Source organism: Monodelphis domestica, chromosome 6 (assembly GCF_027887165.1).
Source record: "Monodelphis domestica isolate mMonDom1 chromosome 6, mMonDom1.pri, whole genome shotgun sequence".
NCBI classification, from domain to species: Eukaryota; Metazoa; Chordata; class Mammalia; order Didelphimorphia; family Didelphidae; genus Monodelphis; species Monodelphis domestica.
In genome coordinates, this window is record NC_077232.1 from 100,927,748 (window position 1) to 100,948,040 (window position 20,293).

The window sequence follows — 20,293 nt, forward strand, 5'->3', positions numbered from 1 at the left end:
TTCCTATTTGTGCCATGTTTTATTTTACTTTAATGGAATCCCAGTTCCGGCGTCCATGGCTATGGGGCTCTCTCTTCGTGGAGGTGAATGCTCGGCGCCCTGCGCCTGCCAGTGGCTTTGGACTCAGGCTCCATCATGCCGTTGGGGGTGGTTTCTTCCATCTTCCCTCTCGAAATCTGGAAGCCAAAAGGCTTGAAGAGGCTCAGTGACTGAAGTCCATCCTGGAAGGCACAGGATGCAGAGAAGGGCATCTACTGCCTCCAGTGCGGAGAGGAGGAAGGTGAAGCCAGATGGCTGTCTCTGTCTGGAATCTAATAATAACGGACATTTATCTAGAGCGCCGGGCACGGGGCTAAGTACTTTATACAGATTTCATTTAATCCTCACAACCCTGGTAGGTTAGTTGCTATTATTTCTATTTTACACATGAGAAAACTGAGGCAAACCGACTGCCCAAAAAGCTACACAGTGAGCATTGACATGAACTTGTGTCTTCCTCCTGCCAGGTCTCAGAACTTTCCCTTCCTTTCAGCTCTGCCCTCTACTCCTCATGGACATACTTCTGTTTCCTTGAGGCCAGGGACGGACTTGGTTTTCATCTTTGACTCCTCCGCAGCTAGCGCGAAGCTTCCCATCCCATGGACGCTGGGATTTGAGGTCAGACTGGCTATGGAGATAAGAGCCCGTAGCCGAGGCAACGAGGATGGTGCCGTTGCCATGGGGAGACAGAACATCGCTGCATGGCCAATCCTTTGGAGGGATTTGCTACTTCCAGCTCTGCCAAAATGGGATGAAGGAAACGATGGAGGTAAAAAGATGGCCGATTCTCTTGAGTGAAGACGCTGAAGCAGAAGGGCTTCCTCTTTGGGGCAGGAAGATAACCAAATGCCGAATCTGCCACATGAGAATTATTGATCATGAACAATATAGCGGGTTTTGTAATTCGTGCTTTAAAACAAAATCACGTTGGAGACGATGGCAAATGGGAGAAATGGACTTAAAAAGCAATAGAAAACAATAAAATGTTTACACATAAAACGACTACAATGTTTCCATTTGGGAATGCTGCTGTGAGTTTTTAAAGTGCAATATAGAACTATATACATAGTATATAAATTGGTTTCCTCAGAGTTTTGTTCCTTCTTCCCCATGAAAGAATTGTAACTAGGAGACAGCTGGGTGGCTCAGAGGATTGAGAGCCAGGTGTAGAGGTGGAAGGTCCAAGGACAGACACTTCCTAGTTGTGTGACCCTGGACAAGTCACTTAACCCTCGTTGCCTAGCCCTTACCACTCTTTTTCTGCCTTGGAACCAATACATAGTATTAATTCCAAGGCAGAAGGTAAGAAGTTTTTTTGTTTTTTAAAAGAATTGTTAACTATTGTTTTTCTATGAGAAAAATGGGATGAGTCGTATTATTTCTTCTGAAAGGAAATTTCCAAAGCTCAGAGGTGCTGGTCTTAGTCATGGAGTCATTCTCTTCCACTGGAACTTTGGATAAGGACTGAGAAGCACCAGAAAATAAGACAAGAGGTGGCAATGACCTAGTCCCTTATGTGAAAAAATAAATTAATCCTATTATCCCTTTACTGTGGTGCACCATGATAGAGCCGGGCTTTCCATCCACCCGATGCCACTTACTGCCTAAGGTGTAACCATGGGCAAAGCAATCATTTTGCCTTTCAGCTTAAGGGGCTTAGGCAGTTCTTCCGGTTTCTAGGTTGTAGGCAGATTGAACTCTGGGTATGAGGAATTCTCACAGCGGTGAGAGCCTTGATGCTCCTCAGTGCACCGAAGTATTTGTGGCAATTATGACTGAACCAGTTGTTTTTTGAAATTAACCTTCACCTGACTCCAGAAGTTGAGTGCATAAAATTGAAGTCTTTTTTTCTGAAAATATCAAACACTTAAGACAAAAGAAGCCACCAAAGAGTTTTTCCTTATTCCCCCTTTCATCCTCCTCTCCACCCTCCAAATCAACAGATTTCTTAAAAATTTATTCCCAGAACAGAAAATGTGACAGGGAAAATTTCCAACATAATGAACCTTTGTTTCTAGGAAAAATTGTGCATAAAGGATCGGAAGTATGTACACTTTATTTTCAATGGGTTATATTTGTTTAATGTGATGTTTCTGAGGAGAAAAAAAGTACTATAAAGACATCGCGGAAGGAATTGTATTCTAGAAACCAAAGTGTTTGCCATGAACCACCAGATTACTACCTTACAGTCACTAGAGAAACCAGAACCCTTGGGGGTGTCTGAATGGGTGTGAAGCTAAAAGACAGATGATTGTGAGGAGAAAAATTAAAAATTAACAAGATAATTTATTAGTCAGCAAAGAATCGTGGCTTTAGGGCTGGAAGGAACCCACAAGGTCGTCTAGTCTAACCCCTACATTTTTATATAGAAACTGAGGCCCAGGGAGGGCATATAGGTCATATAGTGACTGAGTCTAGACTTGAACTCACATCTTCTGACTTCCCAGTGTATCATCCTCACAGACATGCCTGAAATCCCTTACAGAAATTATTCTAAAGAATAACTACAAATTTCATTCTCATGTATGTTTTATAATTCTTGGGAGGAAAACTAAAGAAGAACCCTTCAGATGTCCCATGACAAAGTGCTTTGATTTAAAAGGCATTGGAGATACTCTATTAAGAAACGTGCTGTTTTTTAGATGTGTGTGGTTTTTTGTTTTACCTCCCAATTACCCAGTTGCCAGATTGTCAAAATGGAAAGAATCCAGCCTTGGATCCAAGAAGCTTTGATCCAAGGCTTCTCCCTGGTCCCAGTCAGTGAGACTTTTGTACACCCAAAGTCAAGCACAAAACCCAAAGTACTTTTATGCTTAACTTATCACAAAACCACTAAGAAACAGCATGGCACAGTGGAGACAGAAGCAGACTTTGAGTCAGGAAGACCTGTGGTTCAAATCCTTCCTCTGACACATACTCGCTATGTGACCATAACTTCTCAGTGTCTGAGGCGACTCTCCTAGATAGAGGTTATTAATCTAAGGACTGGGGATAGATTTCAAGGGACCTAAGAAATTGTACGAAGAAAAAATACATCTTCATTTCAATAGAATTGGTTTCCTTTGTAATCCTATGTATTTTATTTTATGCATTTAGAAACATTATTCACTAGTCTGCCAAAGGTTAAGAACAACAACATTGAGAAGTTAAGAGCGGCTGCTCTGTTAGAAAGTTTGCCCATCTTCATTGGTGAAAGTAGTTTCTACACCCAAAGTTTTGTATATTGATTAAATCTGAGGTCTGGACCAAAATCCAAAACAAAACGACAACAGAACCCAAGCAAATGATCACAGGATGACTGCAGAGGCTGTATTTGGGCTCCAAGAAGAGAGCTAGCAAAAATCATTGCCTTGTTTTAAGAAGACGACTTTTTACATGCTGAAATGAATTTTTCTAACACTGTAAACCAATTGACGTTCTTCATTTAGGACTGATGGAGAACTGTGAAGAAACCATGGGAAATATATCCCTCTAGAGAGTGACAATGATCCATCCACTCACACCAGACTTTGCTGAATGACAACCTTGTAATTAAATCCATGAAAATGTTTTTTCATAGATTTGCCCCCCCAAAACAAAAACTCAAGAGGAAGATGAACTGGCTGAAATCAAATGAATTAAATCCACTTCTAAAAGGAACTATGGGAATGAATGATATATCCTCAATGATTTTCCCATATGTGTAAAATATTTCCTTGGGGAAGACACCTTTTTCTTGCCTTTTACTGCTTTGCTTCGAGGTAGTTGGTAGGTGATCAGATGAAATAATGTATGTAAAGCACTTTGCAAACCTTAAAGCGCTTTATAAATGGAAGTTATTATCATTAACATTATTATCAGGCATCCAACTGCTACAAAATCATGTATGGGTTAGGTCATCAGCACAAACCTTTAAAATATTTGCTCTCCAAGTCACATAATACATTATATATTAAAACTTTGTGCACAAAACAAAACAGAGACAAAATCATATATTTAAACTCAAAAAGACATACAAAAGTCACAAAATACTATTAAAAGAGAAACATCAAGTTCCATTTATACTGCAAAATTCCACGATGGTCAGGTGCAAAACATAGAAAAATATACAAAGAGTAAATCAAATGAATAATGCTAGTGATTTAATATAAAGACAAATCACAAGATCGGAAATATCTCAAGAACAAGAAATGCTTATCATTGGGCAGAAATAATGTCCATGTACAAAAGGGGATAGTGCAAGAATGCTTCTGCGGCCTAGTTCTTCTCCTCACTGGGGAGCTCGTGGTTCGGAGCCGGCCAGCTGGCCCCAGGTGCGGCGGGGAGACTTAGATTCCACTCATTGGGCTGATTAAGGCACATCTTAATGGGCTTCAAAGGACTACTTGCTGTGTTTATGTCAGACAAACCCTGATTTTCATCAGTTTTCATTTGTAGCACGCTGGAAAAAAAAAAAAGTAATGCAATTTAGTTTTATTTTCATTTCAAGGCAAGCAAATCAACTTTCTGGCCAAAACCTGGTTATCTGGCTCTTTTTCTGAACCAACCTAGTGTGGAATAAGTAAAAATGGAAACATTAGCCTCCTAAAATGGCATTTATCTTTCCTGGGCCAGTTGTTTTGTTGAAGTGAAGGAATTTCGATTCTGTGACTGTAATAAACACCTACCCAGTATGGGGGTGGGGGTGAGAGGAGGAGGAATACATAGGTAAAAACTGTAAATCTGCTCTCTGGGAGCTCACATTCTATCTGGGAACAGACCGGCAAAGAGCATACAAAATAGACACTAAATGGCCGGGCCAGGGGCGCGGGGTTCTCCGGAGGATTCGCCGAGGCAGAAGAGAGGAAGGGGCACGGTGGGCGCCCAGGAGGTGGAAGACTGGATGTTTGGATGGAACAGAGGTGGCGTGAAAGAAAAGTGCTGGGGGAGGTCGGGGGAGGCAGGCTCAAACCCGAGGCTTTCACCTCCGGACTGGATGGACTGGGAATCGCCAAATCTTTCTAAGCTACAAGTTTGGGGACTTCTAGATTCCACGTTGACAGTTGCGACATGAAGATTTTGTCGGGAGAAGTCTGTCATTGGGCAGTTGAACTAGATTTCTAAAGTTCCATTTAATGGAGTGATGTTTTCAAGGCGGGCCTCTATCTGCATTTACTGTTCCCAAGAAGGAAGGAAGCAGCTTCTGGCATGGTGGATGACGGAACCTGGGGGAATGGCCCATCACGGCCAGCTGGAACAGGAGGCGGGGCCCGTGGGAGGTGGGACTTGTTGTGGGAGCACTGAGGGAGAGCTAAGGAGAGGGCTCCAGGGGGCCGAACCCTGCGCCTAACCGAAGGGATGCCGGAACTGGCCTGAGGAAGACAACGATGGGGCTCCAGTTAGCGCCCGTTCCAGCTCTGGGCTGAAAAGTGTCAAATGACCCGCCTTAAGGTCGCACCTTCAGGAGGTATGGCCGAAGCTCAATCCAGTATTCTTTCCACTAAGCTACTTTCACGTTGGAAAGAAAACCTTTAAAGCCGGCTCTATGGGTCACGCAAGGGCGGGCCCTGGCTTTCTTCCTCTGTTAGTCCAGGGGAGGGCTGCCTGCGCAGAGGCCCCTTGTAGTCCGCTCATTTTCCTTTAGTCACCCACAATCCTCCGGGCTCGAGAATGGTCACGTGCCCACAGCGGCAGGGTGATATAACAAGCAGTTCAGGCCAAGGCACATTCCGATTTGGGATGCTTCCACGCTTCTGCCCCTAAGCTGTGGCCCATGAGCCCGATAAACTTGATGGGGCGACCTGCGGAATTCCGATGGGAAATCAGACACAGGTCTGAGGAACTTGGACGCTACCATGAAGAGAGCTGCTTCAGAATCGGGTTTTGAATTTTCTGGCGCCGATCATCCGACTGGCCAAGTTTAGGAGTTAGCCAATGAAGGTAGCCATTGGAGGTAGCCAGTGAAGCCCTAAACTGTTGAAACGCTTTTAACCGAGGAAAGATTTTTCTTCAGTGAGGGTCCCCAAGACCTGTACTGCTCGATTTTAATTCGTGCCCACCTCAGCACAGGTTCCCTCAGCTCTCATCTGCACTCCCCTCCCACCTCGAATCCTGGGAGAAGGGGCCCTGGATTCAGGAGGAAGGGAGGGAATAGGCATTTAGCTGGTGCCTACTGTATGCCTGCCACCACCCTGAGTGCCTCTTACAAATCACATTATTTGATCCTTATAATAATCTTTTGAGAGAGTTGCCTTTATTATCCCCATTTTTTTAGTTAAGGAGCTGAGGTGTAAACAGAGGTTAAATGCCTTGAAGTTAAGTTGAATTTAACTCTTATCTTGCCCAGAACCAAGACTTTCTGCCACTTTCTGGCCATCTATATCCCATCCTGTCTTCCCCCTCCTTGCTTCTCCTCTAGATTGACCTTGCCTCATTAGAATGGAAGCCACCAGAGGGCAGGGAGTGGCTTGTCAGCTTCTATTAGTGTCCTCAGCACTTAGCACAGTGACAGGCTAAGTGTTTAACAAGTGCTCTAAAAGCATTCTGACAGTTTTCACTGGATGGGGAGACAATGCTTTATGATTGTGCCGAAATTTACTTCAGGTATGACCAACTATTTCCAGACTGTGACTTAAGATATAAGAATGAGAGACTTCTAGCTATGGAGAGAATACACTTAAGGGCTGGTAAACCTGTTTGTCTGGACTTTGCAAACTGATCCAAAGGGCTTTAAACTGAAAGGGAATGTGGAAAAAGATGCCTTTTGGTGGCTATAAAGCGAGATGACACAAAATGGGACATTGTAATGTAGAAAAGAAATAGGAAAGATAACCATAAAATTGCACAAGACATAATTCAAGATTGGATCCAGCAATAAAATCCATCATCAATATTGAACATCAATATTAAAGAAAACAAATCCAGAGTAACAAGGAAAGTGGACTAGAGATACAAGTAGGCATATTTGGCTTAAAAGGCATCAACTGAAATGGAGTTGAAGGAAATTCAGGACTTAAATATAATCCTGGGAAGGTATATCTTATCAAAAAAGAGCAAGATAGATCAAAGAGGGAGAAGACAATGGAATTCCATTGACAAAACCTACTCACATGTGGAAGTCCACAACCCAGAGTGAATTCCTCAAGGTAGTGAACACTGGGGAAAGACTGGAGGCAGAAACAGAAATGGTAATTTCATTGATGTATATTACAAACTATCTGCACAGAAAGAGGACATAGATGATGTTTTAAAAGGCCGAAAGCCTGAAACAGAGGCATAGTATTGTAGTCATGGGGCATCTCATTCCATAGGTGATCTGGAGATTTCTGCCCCAACCAGGGCAGCTAAGCACTTCTTGACTATGGTGGACAAATGGTGGAGGACAAACACAAAAAAACCACAATCTGTTCTAAGAACAGTGTCATGAGCACTAATGCTTAGAATGAACTGAGGCTAAGCAGGGTTGCTAAAGACAACAAAATCATTTTAGTGGAGAAAAAGATCAAAGAAAGGATGGGACTGCTGCCCAATTGGAATGGATGCCATATCAGGTAACAGAGAGCAGAGCTGCACAATTGCCATTTTGCTTCTGTCTTCTCAAAGAAATTTTTGGATGAAAGGAAAGAACTAAAACAAAAGCAGCTTTCTCAAGTAATACCCAGAAACCTTTAATGATTTTAAGTCACTAGGCCCAGATAAATTATATCCTAGGCCACTGAAGAACTGATGTGTCCATGAAGTCATTATTTGGATAAACGGTGTCCATTTTTTTTTAAACCCTTACCTTCTGTCTTGGAAACAATACTGTGTATTGGTTCCACCCCATTGTTTTTAATGGGGGAAGATGAAATCTTATATTGACTTTGATTCCTTGCAAAATTCTGGAACCTTCTGTTGCAGATACTGTAGATTAGGAGCTGGAAAGGACCTTAAGGGTTATCAAGAGTAACTCCCTCATTTTATAGAAGGAAAATAAAGCTAATAGAAGTCATGTTACCCATAGGTTTTAAATGTCTGACGCTGGATTTGAACTCAGGATTAACTGACTCCAAGCCCGTCATTCTATCCCCTGGATACCAAGCTGCCTGGTAAGTGAATATCTAGAAAAGTACATATTTATTTAAAAAAGTCATTATCATTTTATTAAGAAAAGGTTGTGCCCAATGAACCTTCTATTCTTTCCTGATAGGGCTGCTTGACTTCTGTATCTGGTGAAGGCTCTAGATTTAATTTATTCAGATTTTGATAAAGTCTCTTGTTTTTGCATAAAAGATTTTTTATGTGAGCTCCACAGCAGCACAATTCAGTGGATCAGGCCTAACTAAATAGTCATCAGGGGTTTAAAATCTCCAGTGAAGTGGCTCAGTGATTTGTGCATAAAATTTATCAGTGATTTGGGTAAAGATGTTTATTGGACTTGTATATGGCACAAAGCTGGAAAGGCTAGCCAAAACAATTTCAATAAGTTGTAATCTAATGGGAGGAAATTTAACAGCAATAAATGCATAAACTTTCACAGCTCTGTTCACAAGCACAAGACAGGGGAAATGTGGCCATCACAAAGTTCATCTCAAAAAAAGTTTGCTGATTTTAGTCAATGTGGCAGGCACTGAAGATACAAAGACAGAATAAATAAAATAAACAGCCCCTCCCCTAACAGAATTTACATTCTATGGAGACAGGTGAACATAAGAAGTATATGCAAAATAAGTTTATATAAAATACAATCAAAATAAATACAAGGCTATGTGGGAGGAGAGGCAGCAGGAAATGTCATAACCAGTGACATTTAAGTTGAACTTTTTCTTAAACCCTTACCTTCCATCTTAGAATCAATACTGTGTATGGGTTCCAAGACAGAAGAGTGGTAAGGGCTTGGCAGTGGGTTTTAAGTGACTTGCCCAGGGTCATACAGGTAAGAAATGTCTGAGTTCAGATTAGAACTCACAACCTCCCATCTCCAGGCCTGGCTTTCAACCCACTGAGCCACCTCGACTGCTAAGCTGAGCTTTGAAAGAAACTAGAGAATCAGAGTCAGAAATGAGGGAACACATTTTGGGCATGAGGGACAGGCTGGGGGCAAAGGCACAGGAAATGGAATGAGAACAGTAAAAAAGCACGTTTGGTTAAAATAAAGTACCTCAAAGTGAGGATGTGGGATTAGACTACAAAGATAAGAGTGGAACTAGTTTATAAAAAGTTTTAGGAACAAACAGGAGTTTCTATTTGACCTTAGAAGTAAATCCATTGACTGTTCCCTCAATACGAGACAACAGTAGGGCATGGCTGAAAAAGGTGATGTGATCTTGTGCTACATTGAGAGGCAGATGGTCAAGGTCTAGGGAGGTAATATTTGTTGTATTCTGCCCTAGTCAGATCACATCTGGAATATTGTATTCCATCCTGGGGCTCACTTTTAGAAGGATGATGATGAGTTGAGATACGGAAGAAAATCTGGAAGATGAAAGAGCTCAGAGATCAGGCCATATAAAGATTAGTTGAAAGAACTGGGGATGTTTAGACTGGGCATGGCTTAGGGTGGACATAACTGTCTTTAAGTATTTGAAGGGTGACTATATGGAAGAGGGATTTGATTTGTTCCACTCAATTCAAGAAGGCAGAACTAGCAGCAACTGCAGAAACAGATTTAGGTTTAATGTAAGGAAAAATTGCCTAGTTAGTGCTATCCAAAAATGGAATGAACGCAGGAATTATTGAGTTCTTGAATTCCTTGACAAGAGTTTTTATTGTGGCAAGCACCATACTGGGGAATGAAATTACAAAGTCAAAATCAAAACAGTCCTTTCCATCAAGGATCTTATGGTGAGTGGGGGAGTGGTGATGGTATGACAACATATACATGAATAAATGGAAAATAAAAAGGAGACAAGCTTTTTGAGGGGGAAGGTACTAGCAACTAAAGTAAGAGTTGAGACCCTATTTTTGCATCATGGTCCCCTTTGGTATCCTAGTGAAACCTTCAATTCTAATCTGTGAAAAGGTATTAATCTTGGGAAATATTTTTAAATGCAAAAAATAGGATTTCAAAGGCCAATTATATTGAAATACTTATCAAAAAAATTTTAAATTAAAAAAAAAAAACAACCCTTACCTTACTCTGTATTGATTCCAAAGCATTAGAGTGGTAGGGGATAGGCAATGGGGGTTAAGTGACTTGTTCAGGGTCACATAGTAGCTAGGAAGTATGCGGTCAGATTTGAACCTAGTCTCTAGGCCTGGTTGTCAATCCACTGACATACCCAGTCATCTCCCTCCCCATTTTTTTTTTTAAAGTTCACAATAAACTCTTAAAACTGTATCAGGTAGTATTTAAGTTGAGCTTGGAAGAAAGGTAGGTAGGCATTCTGTGGGTTAATGTGAGAAGGGATGGGAGGGATTCTGTATCTACAAAAAAGCATGGAGATAGGAGATGTAATGTCATGTGTGGAACAGCAAACAGTTGGGCTTGGTTGGAATATAAAGAGGGTACTGTGCAACAGGCTTGGAAAGGAAGGGTGAAGCCAGACTATGAAAGGCCATGACCATGAAACCAGAGGAATTTGTGTGTTATCCTAGAGACCAGAGGGAGTGACTAGAGGCTCTTGAACAGGAAGGAGAGGCTCATGGCAAACCTGTGCCTGACAGCTATGCAGGAAAAGAGTCTGAAGACCAAATAAAGATATCTTGACAGTCCAGGTGAGAGGTGAGGAAGCTCTGACCTGGGATGTGTGAGACAGGGATGCCCGTGACATCACAGAGGTAGAACTGGATGAGACTTGGCAAGTGATTAGACTTGAAGGTTGTAAGAGAGAAGGAATTCAAGGCTTGACTCCTAGATTGCAAAGGCTAAGGGTTGTAGAGGGATTTCTTGCTTCACGTATGGGTTGGATCAGGCCGTCTCTCTGAAGTGGGGCACTTCTGGATCCTAAAATACTCCTTTTATTGTTGGGGCAGCATTGAAAGGTGGAAAGGAATCTGGGGTTCAGTTCCCCACTCTATCATTTTGTGATTGTGGACAAATTTCAAGCCCTTGGGGACTGTTTCATTATCCACAAAAGTATGGAGTAGACTGGATGGCCTCTGAGGAGGCCTTCTACTTATTTCCCAAGATACTTACTTCTGCTTTCATGGCATCATTCTCTACTCAGTCTCCTCCGGTTTGACCACTCCTTGGTCTCCTTTGAAGGATCTTCATCCACATGAGGCCCGATAACCCTGGGAGGTCCTCAAGATTTTGTTCTAGGTCCTCTTCTCTCATTCATTTGGTGATTTCATCAGCTCCCATTCTTTCAAGTGACTGATCTATGCAGGTGACTCAGTTCATGCAGGTGACTCAGACCTAAACTTTCTCCCAACCTCCAGTCTTACAATTCCAACAGTCTCTTACATAGACCAAACCTAAATACTGTCTCCTTTCCTCCTCCAAACTCTACTTATCCATCAAAACCCACATTTTCTTCTCTTTTTCAGAAGCTTTCCTAGTAACCCAGCACTTCTATTTATGCCAAACATTAATCACAATTATAATTAAATGTTATCAGATTTATTTCCAACTAGCACTCTGAATAAAGGGACTGTCTCCTTGACAGTGGAAGTTATATGGGACAGAAGAAGCCTTGGTCTAGTCCTACTTCTCCCACTTAGTGACCTGTGTCTTTGGACCAGCCTCAAAAACTCTCTGAACCAGTTTATCTGTAACAATAGTTGCCCTGTTTATCATACCCAACTGTTGTCAAGAGAAAGATAAAGTATTTCATAAAATATAAAGGAGAATACAGTATTTTCCCCACTAGACCTATGATTTCATTGGTGGACATTACACTTTCCAACTACGCAGAGTAACAACTCATTTATAATGGAGTCTTAGTTGCTTGGGGCACTAAGAAATTAAGAGATTTTCCCAAGGTCTCACAGGTATTCCTCTCAAAGTTAGAACTAGAACCGAGTGCTAGGAACTGTACTCAGCTTAGGGGTACAAAGACAGAACTGTCCCTTCCCTGAGAGGGAGTTTACTCACTAATGGGGAAGATAACAGGGAAGCAAACAGTCACTTCCAGTGTAGGAGAAAGGTAACCTTATAGGGAGTCTCAAGTAGAAGAAAAAATTGGGAGATTCCTACCAAAGGTGGCATTGGAGCTAAATCTTGATGAAAGCCAGAAATGCCAAGAGGAGGGGTGGGTGGGTGGAAGTTATCACCGTCAAAGAGAGCAGCAAAGACAAAGATAAGGAAATGAGAAGAATGTCGTGTATAAGGACAGCACGTCACCCAGTACAACAGGATAGTGGCCACGGTGGAGTGAAATGTAAAGAGACAAGAAGAGTAGAAAAGGGTCACAACATGAAGAGCTGATGAAGATGCTGATAGGCTTTCTATGAGATCCTGGAGACAAGAAGAAAGGCTGATATTGTCTTCCCATATTTACTGAGAATATTTGTAAAGTGTGACACACATCTTTGGAAGGCCAGAGTACAATCCTCCAACAGACTCCAGAAAAAGATCAATAATGATCAGTGTTTAATTTGGCTACAGAAAAGTTTATTGAGTTTTCTAATAGTATATATATGAAGACACATACCTGTATGTATACAGATATGTATATTACATACCATCAGAGAACAAAATAAAAGTTGTTTGTTCTAGGATGTCAGAAATTTGATTTTTAATCTATATGACAAGAATATGCAGTTTTTCACATTATATAGCTGCCTGAATTACTAAGTAAGAATATCTTACTTGATAAAAGTACTAAGGCTCCCATTAGTCCTGATGAAATTCTCATAATGTTCCCATGTTTTCTTATTGGTTCTAAAAAGCAGTTAAAATTTAAACTGTGAAATAGAAAGGAAATTATTTCTGGCAATTTAAAAATTAATTACTGATTGCCTACATAGAAAATGGCCATGGGAACTCTTAGATGCACAATTACTGGAATTCGCTGAGTTTGGATGGCATATATCTATCTACAAATTAGTCTTCATGTAGAAGCTCCATAAATAAATGAAGCTCTTTTACTTCTGGCTGAATGTATGGTACTCAATTCAATTACCACTTGTATCATGCTGCTGTGTAAAGCGCAATTTGCCTTTATCATATTTGTTCCAATGCTTTTGCTGGACTTTAACTGAAATGGGGTAGGGAGAGCAAAGTTTTCAAGTTGTGAGGGGCAGGTAGATGGCTTTGTGGATAGAGAACTGGGCCTAGAGATGGGTGGTTCTGATCTCAAATCTGGCCTCTTTACAAGCTGTGTAGCATTGGGCAAGTCACTTAACCCCAGTTGCCTAGCTCTTACTACTTGATATACTCTGAATGGATTCTAGGACAGAAGGTAAGAATTAAAAAAAAAAAAGTTTTCAAGTTGTGTAGGTACGAAAGGTAAAGTTTGATTTTTAGGTTGACATAAGGCAGTTTCACTGGCTTGATGTAACGGTTTCTAGGTATTTCAGTATTATCCACTCAATTAAAACCAGTCATTTAAATACATTAATTTTCATTTTATTGGTTGAAAATTATATATATAGTGAACTGTCACTAGTTTGAAATAGAGCAATTCAGAATTTGTAATAACAGCATTGGGTATGACTTTTGAGTAAATATTTGGGCAACATTTCTTGAAATTAGGGAGATCTGGGTTAAAAATATAGACTGACAATAGATATATGACCCATGGCGTGTTGGTTAACCTTATATGCACCTTAGGCAGCTCCTTAAGACATAAGTCAGGTTGCATTTCAGAAATAGTATTTACAGTGTTCAATGTAATTGTGATTAGCAACTTATTTGCTGACATCCATATCTTTATTTGTAATGTCTACTCCATCTGAAAATGACACAGAATTTTAAAAATTAAGCTATAACTCATGAAGTCAGACAAGCTACTCCATTTCCCACCATTAGTGTGAATTTAGTGAATTTTTATCCCATGCATTATCAGCTCTCTAAGCCAAGGTTGTTCTTAAAACACTACGCCTACATTTGTTTTAAAAAATATTTTAAATTATTATTTTAACATAACTGGTCTCCTTTGTAACCTATGCATCTTATTTTATACATTCCAAAACATGATTCTGAGAAAGAGTTCATAGGAATCACCAGACTGCCACAGGTGTCCATGCCGCAAGAAAAAGTTCAGAAATTATTCTAATATCCATGTCATCCTATATAAGTTTATGTTTTTGGTGAAAGGAAAAATCAAAGAAATTAAAATATTATCAAGTTTCATCATGTGTAGGGAAGTTATAAATTTTAAGCTTGTCTTGGGGAACTAGTGGTCACTGATTTAATCATATCCTGCAAATGTGAAATTCCTAGTGGTAGGGATAGAGGCTGAGGCTTGTGATTTCTTTGGCATAAAGACTTCTTTGGATAATGAAACTCCTTATAGCAGTGCAGTTCTATATCCTTCTTGTTAGTTACCTAGAGCATTAAAAGTTGGAAGACTAATTTCAGAGAAAACATTTGAACTCTTCACTTTTTGATTCCAGGGCCAGATCTCTACCATACCACTCTGCCTTTCCTTTTCTTTTCAGCTAGGTAGTACAGTACAGAGTATTGGACTTGAGGTTGGACCACCTGAGTTTAAGCCCTGGCTCTATTTATTATGTATGGTCTTGGGCAACTAATTAGTTTTGGTTGTTGCTCTACTTGGGAAACGATATTCTAAGAACCAAGAGTTTTTTGAGCCCCTTTCGCAATTTATAAAATGGAGATATAACCTAGATTATTATGACAAATGCTTCATAAAGCGAAATAGGTCTAGTATACAGTTGTAAAGTAGAAATATTCTGATGATAGCATGTTCACAAAATCTGGATTTGGAATTGATGCTTAGAAGGTGGAAAAAGTTTATGTATACACTCTGACACTTCACCGTGGTATCAAATGACCCAAGGTACTTTAAGGCTATACCTTTGACTGCACAAGCTTTGGCAGGGACCAGACTAGTTAAGTTTGGAGAGACTCATCACCATCATGGCCACCTTCAATGATTTTTTTGGCCACAGGAAATCTAGAAAACCATCCCCCAAGATATAGTATTTCTATAGTCGGCATTGGTGGAGGAATTACCCATACTGAAAAAATTAGAGACCCTTAGACTAAATGTATCCACCCATTTATGTACATATGAGATATCTGTAAAATACTTAACGTACAGTATCTGGCACATAGTAGACTCTTTAAAAAATGCCTGTTTCCTTCACTTCCCTTATGTTTAGTAGGTTTAGTCAGTTATGTCCAGACACCTAAGTGTCAGTGCCTAAGTGGTGCTGAGTTCTAAAAGGCCCTGCCAGTAGAACTTAGCTCTGTTATGTCCTATCAAATTGAGAAAGGCTTAAAGTTTTGGGATTCAGTGACAGTGTTGTTCAAGGAAGAGCCTAGTTGGTTCAGAGAAGCTTAACATCAGGTTGGCCACAAAGTGATGAATTTTTCAACCAGAGTAACTCTTGAAGAACATCTACGAAGTTGTACTGGGGTGTCAAGCTTAATTGGTGGAAGATGCACCCAAATGGATGAAAGAATAGATCTCTGAAATAATGAAGTACATTTTATTTTAAATGTATATACACGTAAAAGACAAATACAATCTAAAGAGAATGTGCCATAGCTTGAGGATTCAGTCTAAGGAAACTTTTGTTTCAAATTTAACTAGTTTTGTTTGTTGCTCTATTTGGGAAGTGAAATTCCATGAACCAAGTAATAACCAAATATCCTATAATTTGAGAGGGAAGAGAGGCTACCTTATATAACACTAGTTTAAATAACTTAAAAGATTTTTTTTTCTAAAACTCAGTCAAGTAATATGTTATTATCCTGATGTGCAAATATTTGACACACATTTGTGTTCTGCTTATTCAGTAAAACCTTTCAAGTAAAACATACTATTTTTTGACTGATAAGAATAAGTTCTCATATTTCTAAGGGAGCTTGGGGAAATCTAGCTGCTTAACAATAAGACTGATTCTCTGGATATATTCATGATGGCTAGTACTAGTAGTTCTTAAGATATTTTGGTGTTGAAGAGCATGACACCATCACAAAGAGTCATACTGTTCTCACTACTTGCAATACTTGATATATCCTTAAAGCAATGCTTAGATCCTTCCTTGTACCCAAGAGATTAGCAAAATTGTGGGGTGGGGGGGTGGGGTAGAGAAATGACAGAGTTGGAGGGCTGTGTTCATTAAACTGCAAATGAATTGATCCAGTAACATTACTAGTAGAATTATAAACTTATAGAAATCAAAAACAAGAAAGGCCTCGTACAAACAAAAATATTTTAAGTAAATACTCTGGTAGTGGTGAAGAACTGGACACTAAAAGGATACCCAACAATTTAAGAATGACAGATCAAATTGCACTACGTGAATATAAAGGAGCAGTATTGGGCCATTTAAAAAATGATCAAAGGGACTCAGAGAAACCTGGGGAACATTTGTATGACGTCATTTAGAATGAAGTGAGGAGAATAAGAACAATTTAAGCAACAAATAAAGATAAATAACTTTGAAATCCCTGAGAATTCTCTATTCTCAATGCCTTGCATATAGAAGGGGCTACATATTTATAACTGGATTGAGCAAGATTAAGCAGAGAAAAGCTGTTAGAATATAGGGCTAGATTTGAATTCCTGGTAGCAGTCTAATTCCTAATAGTGTTTTATGAAACTGGAAAGAAGACCAAATGGTAGTTAGACTTTTAGACATAAAGATATCTCTAAGGGCTTTAGAGATGGCCCTGATCTTGATTAAACGTTGATTCTCAGTCCCTTATTTCCAAAGGGCTGTGATGGAGGACTTCTGTGGCCAAGTGCTTGAGTATGAAAGTATGCTTGACTTGAGAGGCAACAACCTTGCTTTATTCATCAAATATAGAGTATATAATATAGAAATTCTTAACCTGGGATCCTCGGACCATTTGAAGAACAATGAATTGGAGAGCAAAAGCTTTGATGAATGTATTTTGATCTAGTTTCTTTAGTAATCCTAGGTATCTTAAGCATTTATGAATTATTCTGAGGTCTGTGGGTTTTACCAAACAGTTAAAGGGGTCCATGACACAAAAAGGATGAAAAAACCTTGGTATATTGGAAAGAATATTGTACCATGAATCAGAAAACCTAGACTCAAGTCTAAGATCCATTACTTATTAGCTGGGTGAAATTGAGTAAATAGTAAAGTGTGTTGACAATGGAGTCAGAAGACCTTTGATCAAATCCTGCCATTTTGTTATCTATATCACTTTGGGCAAATTATGCAATCTCCCTGGGCCTCAGTTTTCTCATCTGTAAAAGGGAGATGGCCAAAATGGCCATTAAGCTCCCTTCTCGTTCTAAATATATGATACTATGATTAACTGTATGATAGAAAGTGAACTTGGGGGGCAGCTGGGTAGCTCAGTGGATTGAGAGTGTAAACCTCAAAATTTCTTAGACTTATAAATGTTGGAAATTTCACCATTGGGATATTTCATACTTGGAAAATTTCTTACTGATAGTCTATTGGAATGGGAACCCCATTGGCATGGGAGGTTCCTTCTCTTCCCTTCTTAAGATTACTTTAGGACAGAAACCTTTTGCTGAACAATGGAAAGGACTTTGACCTATGCTTAAGCATAGAACAAGAATTTCTTTGAGTCATGATTGATTTTAGAATTGATACAATGGAGATACTTGGAATCAATCTCCACCCTACTCAGTCCTAACAGGATTGAGTAAGGGCTGCAGCCTAGATCAAAATTTAATTATTCCAATCTCTACCCTACTCAGGTTAACAGGATTTAGAAAGGGCTGTAGCAAAGGAGCAAAGATTTAATCATTTGAAAATATGACCTTCAACAGACATGTGCAAAGCCTCTGGGCGGTCCTGGGTTAAGCTAGAGCCTCCATTGGCACAGGGAAATTGATGGACAGTGATTGGTAGATGTGAGAACTGAGGGGAGGGAACTTGGATGGTTTCCTTAAAGATCAGGGGGGGTCTGAAGACTCGGGGTGGTTGAGGAGTTTGTCTGAGTGGTGGTGTGTGCTCTGAGAAGCTTGCTCTGAAGGAAGCTGAAGGTGGGGGCCTCTGAGACTGTTTCTCCATTTTGGTCATGTGAGTAATAGGGACTGATCTCTTTTCTTTGCCCCAGCTATCTAAGGGCTTGGGCCTTTTGGCCCAGCCTAAACAGAAGGGGTATTTAAGCCCTATTCCCTTCTCTCCCTTTTTCTCTCTCTCTATCTCTAATTCCTTTCTTCCTCCTATTGTAATTAAACTCCATAAAAGACTGACTGCAGACTTGAGTTTTCATTAAGGAATTACATAGCTGAATTCCTTGGCGACCTTAAATTAATATTTATTAGCCTTTTAAAGTGATTCCCTTGTAACATGAGCCAGGCCTAGAGATGGGAGGTCCTAGGTTCAAATCTGGCCTCAGATACTTCCCAGTTGTGTGTGACCCTGGGCAAGTCACTTGACCCCCATTGCCTCGCCCATACCACTCTTCTGCCTTGGAACCCATACACACTATTGATTCCAAGACAGAAGGTGAGGGTTTAAAAAAAAAAAAGTGAACTTGGAGGAGCCCTGGGCTCATATTCCATACTCCCATCCTAATTATTTATGTGATTGGGCAAGTCAATTAACCTAAACCTTATTTTCCTCATCTATGACATGGCACTGTTAACACTCACACTATTAAAAAGATAAAACACTTATACAGTTACCTCCCTCACAGGGCAGTGGGCATGTTTTGTAACAACCTAGTAGAGAGGTGGTGGTATGCATTATTGCAAGATGAACGAGGCTTAAGAACAAAATCTGGTGTGGGCCAGAATCTATGTTCACGAATCAATGTGAAGAAAGTTAGTATGGGACAGTCACCAGTGCAAAATAATATGGGAATTCAGAAATGGAAAAGATTGTAATGATCCATAAAGTGAAGGGCATCTTAAAGTAAGTCTTAAATGGCATGGCTTCAAGAGCTGAGATGGAGGGTATTTTAAGCAGAGGCAATAGTCAGAGCAAAGAAAAGAATGCATAACATCTTCAGGAAATATTAAATGATCTAATGTGACTAGAGCCCAGGTGAGAATAATGGAAAATTGGAAGTATATATTTAGAGGTGGGGAGCTCTCAGAGGCCTAGTCTAATATTCCACCTCCACCCATTTTAATAGGCAGATAGGGAAACCAAGGCTGAGGGAGGACAAGTAGCTTATGATCAGTGTCACTGGGAGAATTTGAAACCAAGTTCTTTGATTACCCCCTGGAAGTAGGCTCTTTCCTCCATATTATGTCACCTCAGATCACTGGGGACCTTTCAGTCAGCTAAAAAGGTACAGAGAAATAGAATGCTAAAAGATATCTCTTAGTCTGATTTTCTCACTCTGTAAATTTAGAAAATGAGGTGAATTCTGGGCTCAAGACCTCACACTGTAAGTGGCAGAGCCCCTCAAACAAAAACCTTCTGACATAAGTCCTTCCCTCACCATACAACACTGCTTTGGACTTTACTCAGTCAATGGAGAGGGTTCAGTTAATCTGAAAGCAATGGAAGCTGGACCAGAAAGCAGAACAATGGGAAGGAACACTGGTCAGACCGCTGCGACAGAGGAGAAAGGGACTAGCGGATGCAGTGCAGCAGCCAGAACGAAACCACCGGCGACTTGCAACAAGGCAAGGGACAGGAGGGGGCGGAGGAACATGGTCCAGGTTTTGAGGTTCGTCGCTAGGAGAGACCAGGGATGTCCTTAACTGAAACGTTTGGAGTCAAGGCCAGTTAGCTATTTGGGAAGAAGGGCAGTAAGCTGGATTATGGCACTCAGAAAACCTCAGAGCACTATACGAATGTGAATTGTTACCTCTGTCATCACTAGTCATGTGGCATTACTGTTTGAAGCATCTGGGAGAATAATGGCTATTAAAGTATTCTAGGGATTGGTGCTAACACATACTCAGCTAAATAGTCGTTGGGTTTAACAGGGGACAGGGTGCATGAAGGCAACGACTTCATATTCTCACCTTCTTGGATGGTGATGATATCCTCAAAGTAGTGGACTGAATTCTGGGTAAATGAATTTCTTTGGCTGGCCAGTTATATGAAGTTCTGGGCTATGGGGCTGAAAGTACATTTCATTCAGTCACTTCTCAGTTGTATTGGACTCTTTGTGATGGGTTGTCATTTCCTTCTTCAGCTCATTTTACAGATGAGGAACCAGGGTACACCGGTAGAAGTGACTTGCCCAGGGTCACACAACTAGTAAGTGTATGAGGCCTCATTTGAACTTGGGAAGATGAGTCTTTTTAACTCGAGGCTCAGCACT

The 20,293-nt window shown here is 40.4% G+C and overlaps 1 protein-coding gene across 15 annotated transcripts in view; it reads right to left on the reverse strand.

Moving 5' to 3' along the window:
* LCORL (ligand dependent nuclear receptor corepressor like) overlaps nt 1-20,293 on the reverse strand; it is a 154,815-nt gene continuing 134,522 nt past the window's right edge. For 13 of the 15 annotated variants that reach the window (XM_056802451.1, XM_056802458.1, XM_056802461.1 and 10 more), the window contains one exon: nt 4,309-4,459. In XM_056802451.1, the coding sequence (XP_056658429.1) occupies nt 4,446-4,459 (14 nt within the window). In that variant the 3' untranslated portion in view covers nt 4,309-4,445. Of the gene's footprint in view, nt 4,460-20,293 lie in introns of all 15 variants that reach the window. The other 2 variants (XM_007496679.3, XM_056802453.1) reach the window with 1 other exon arrangement.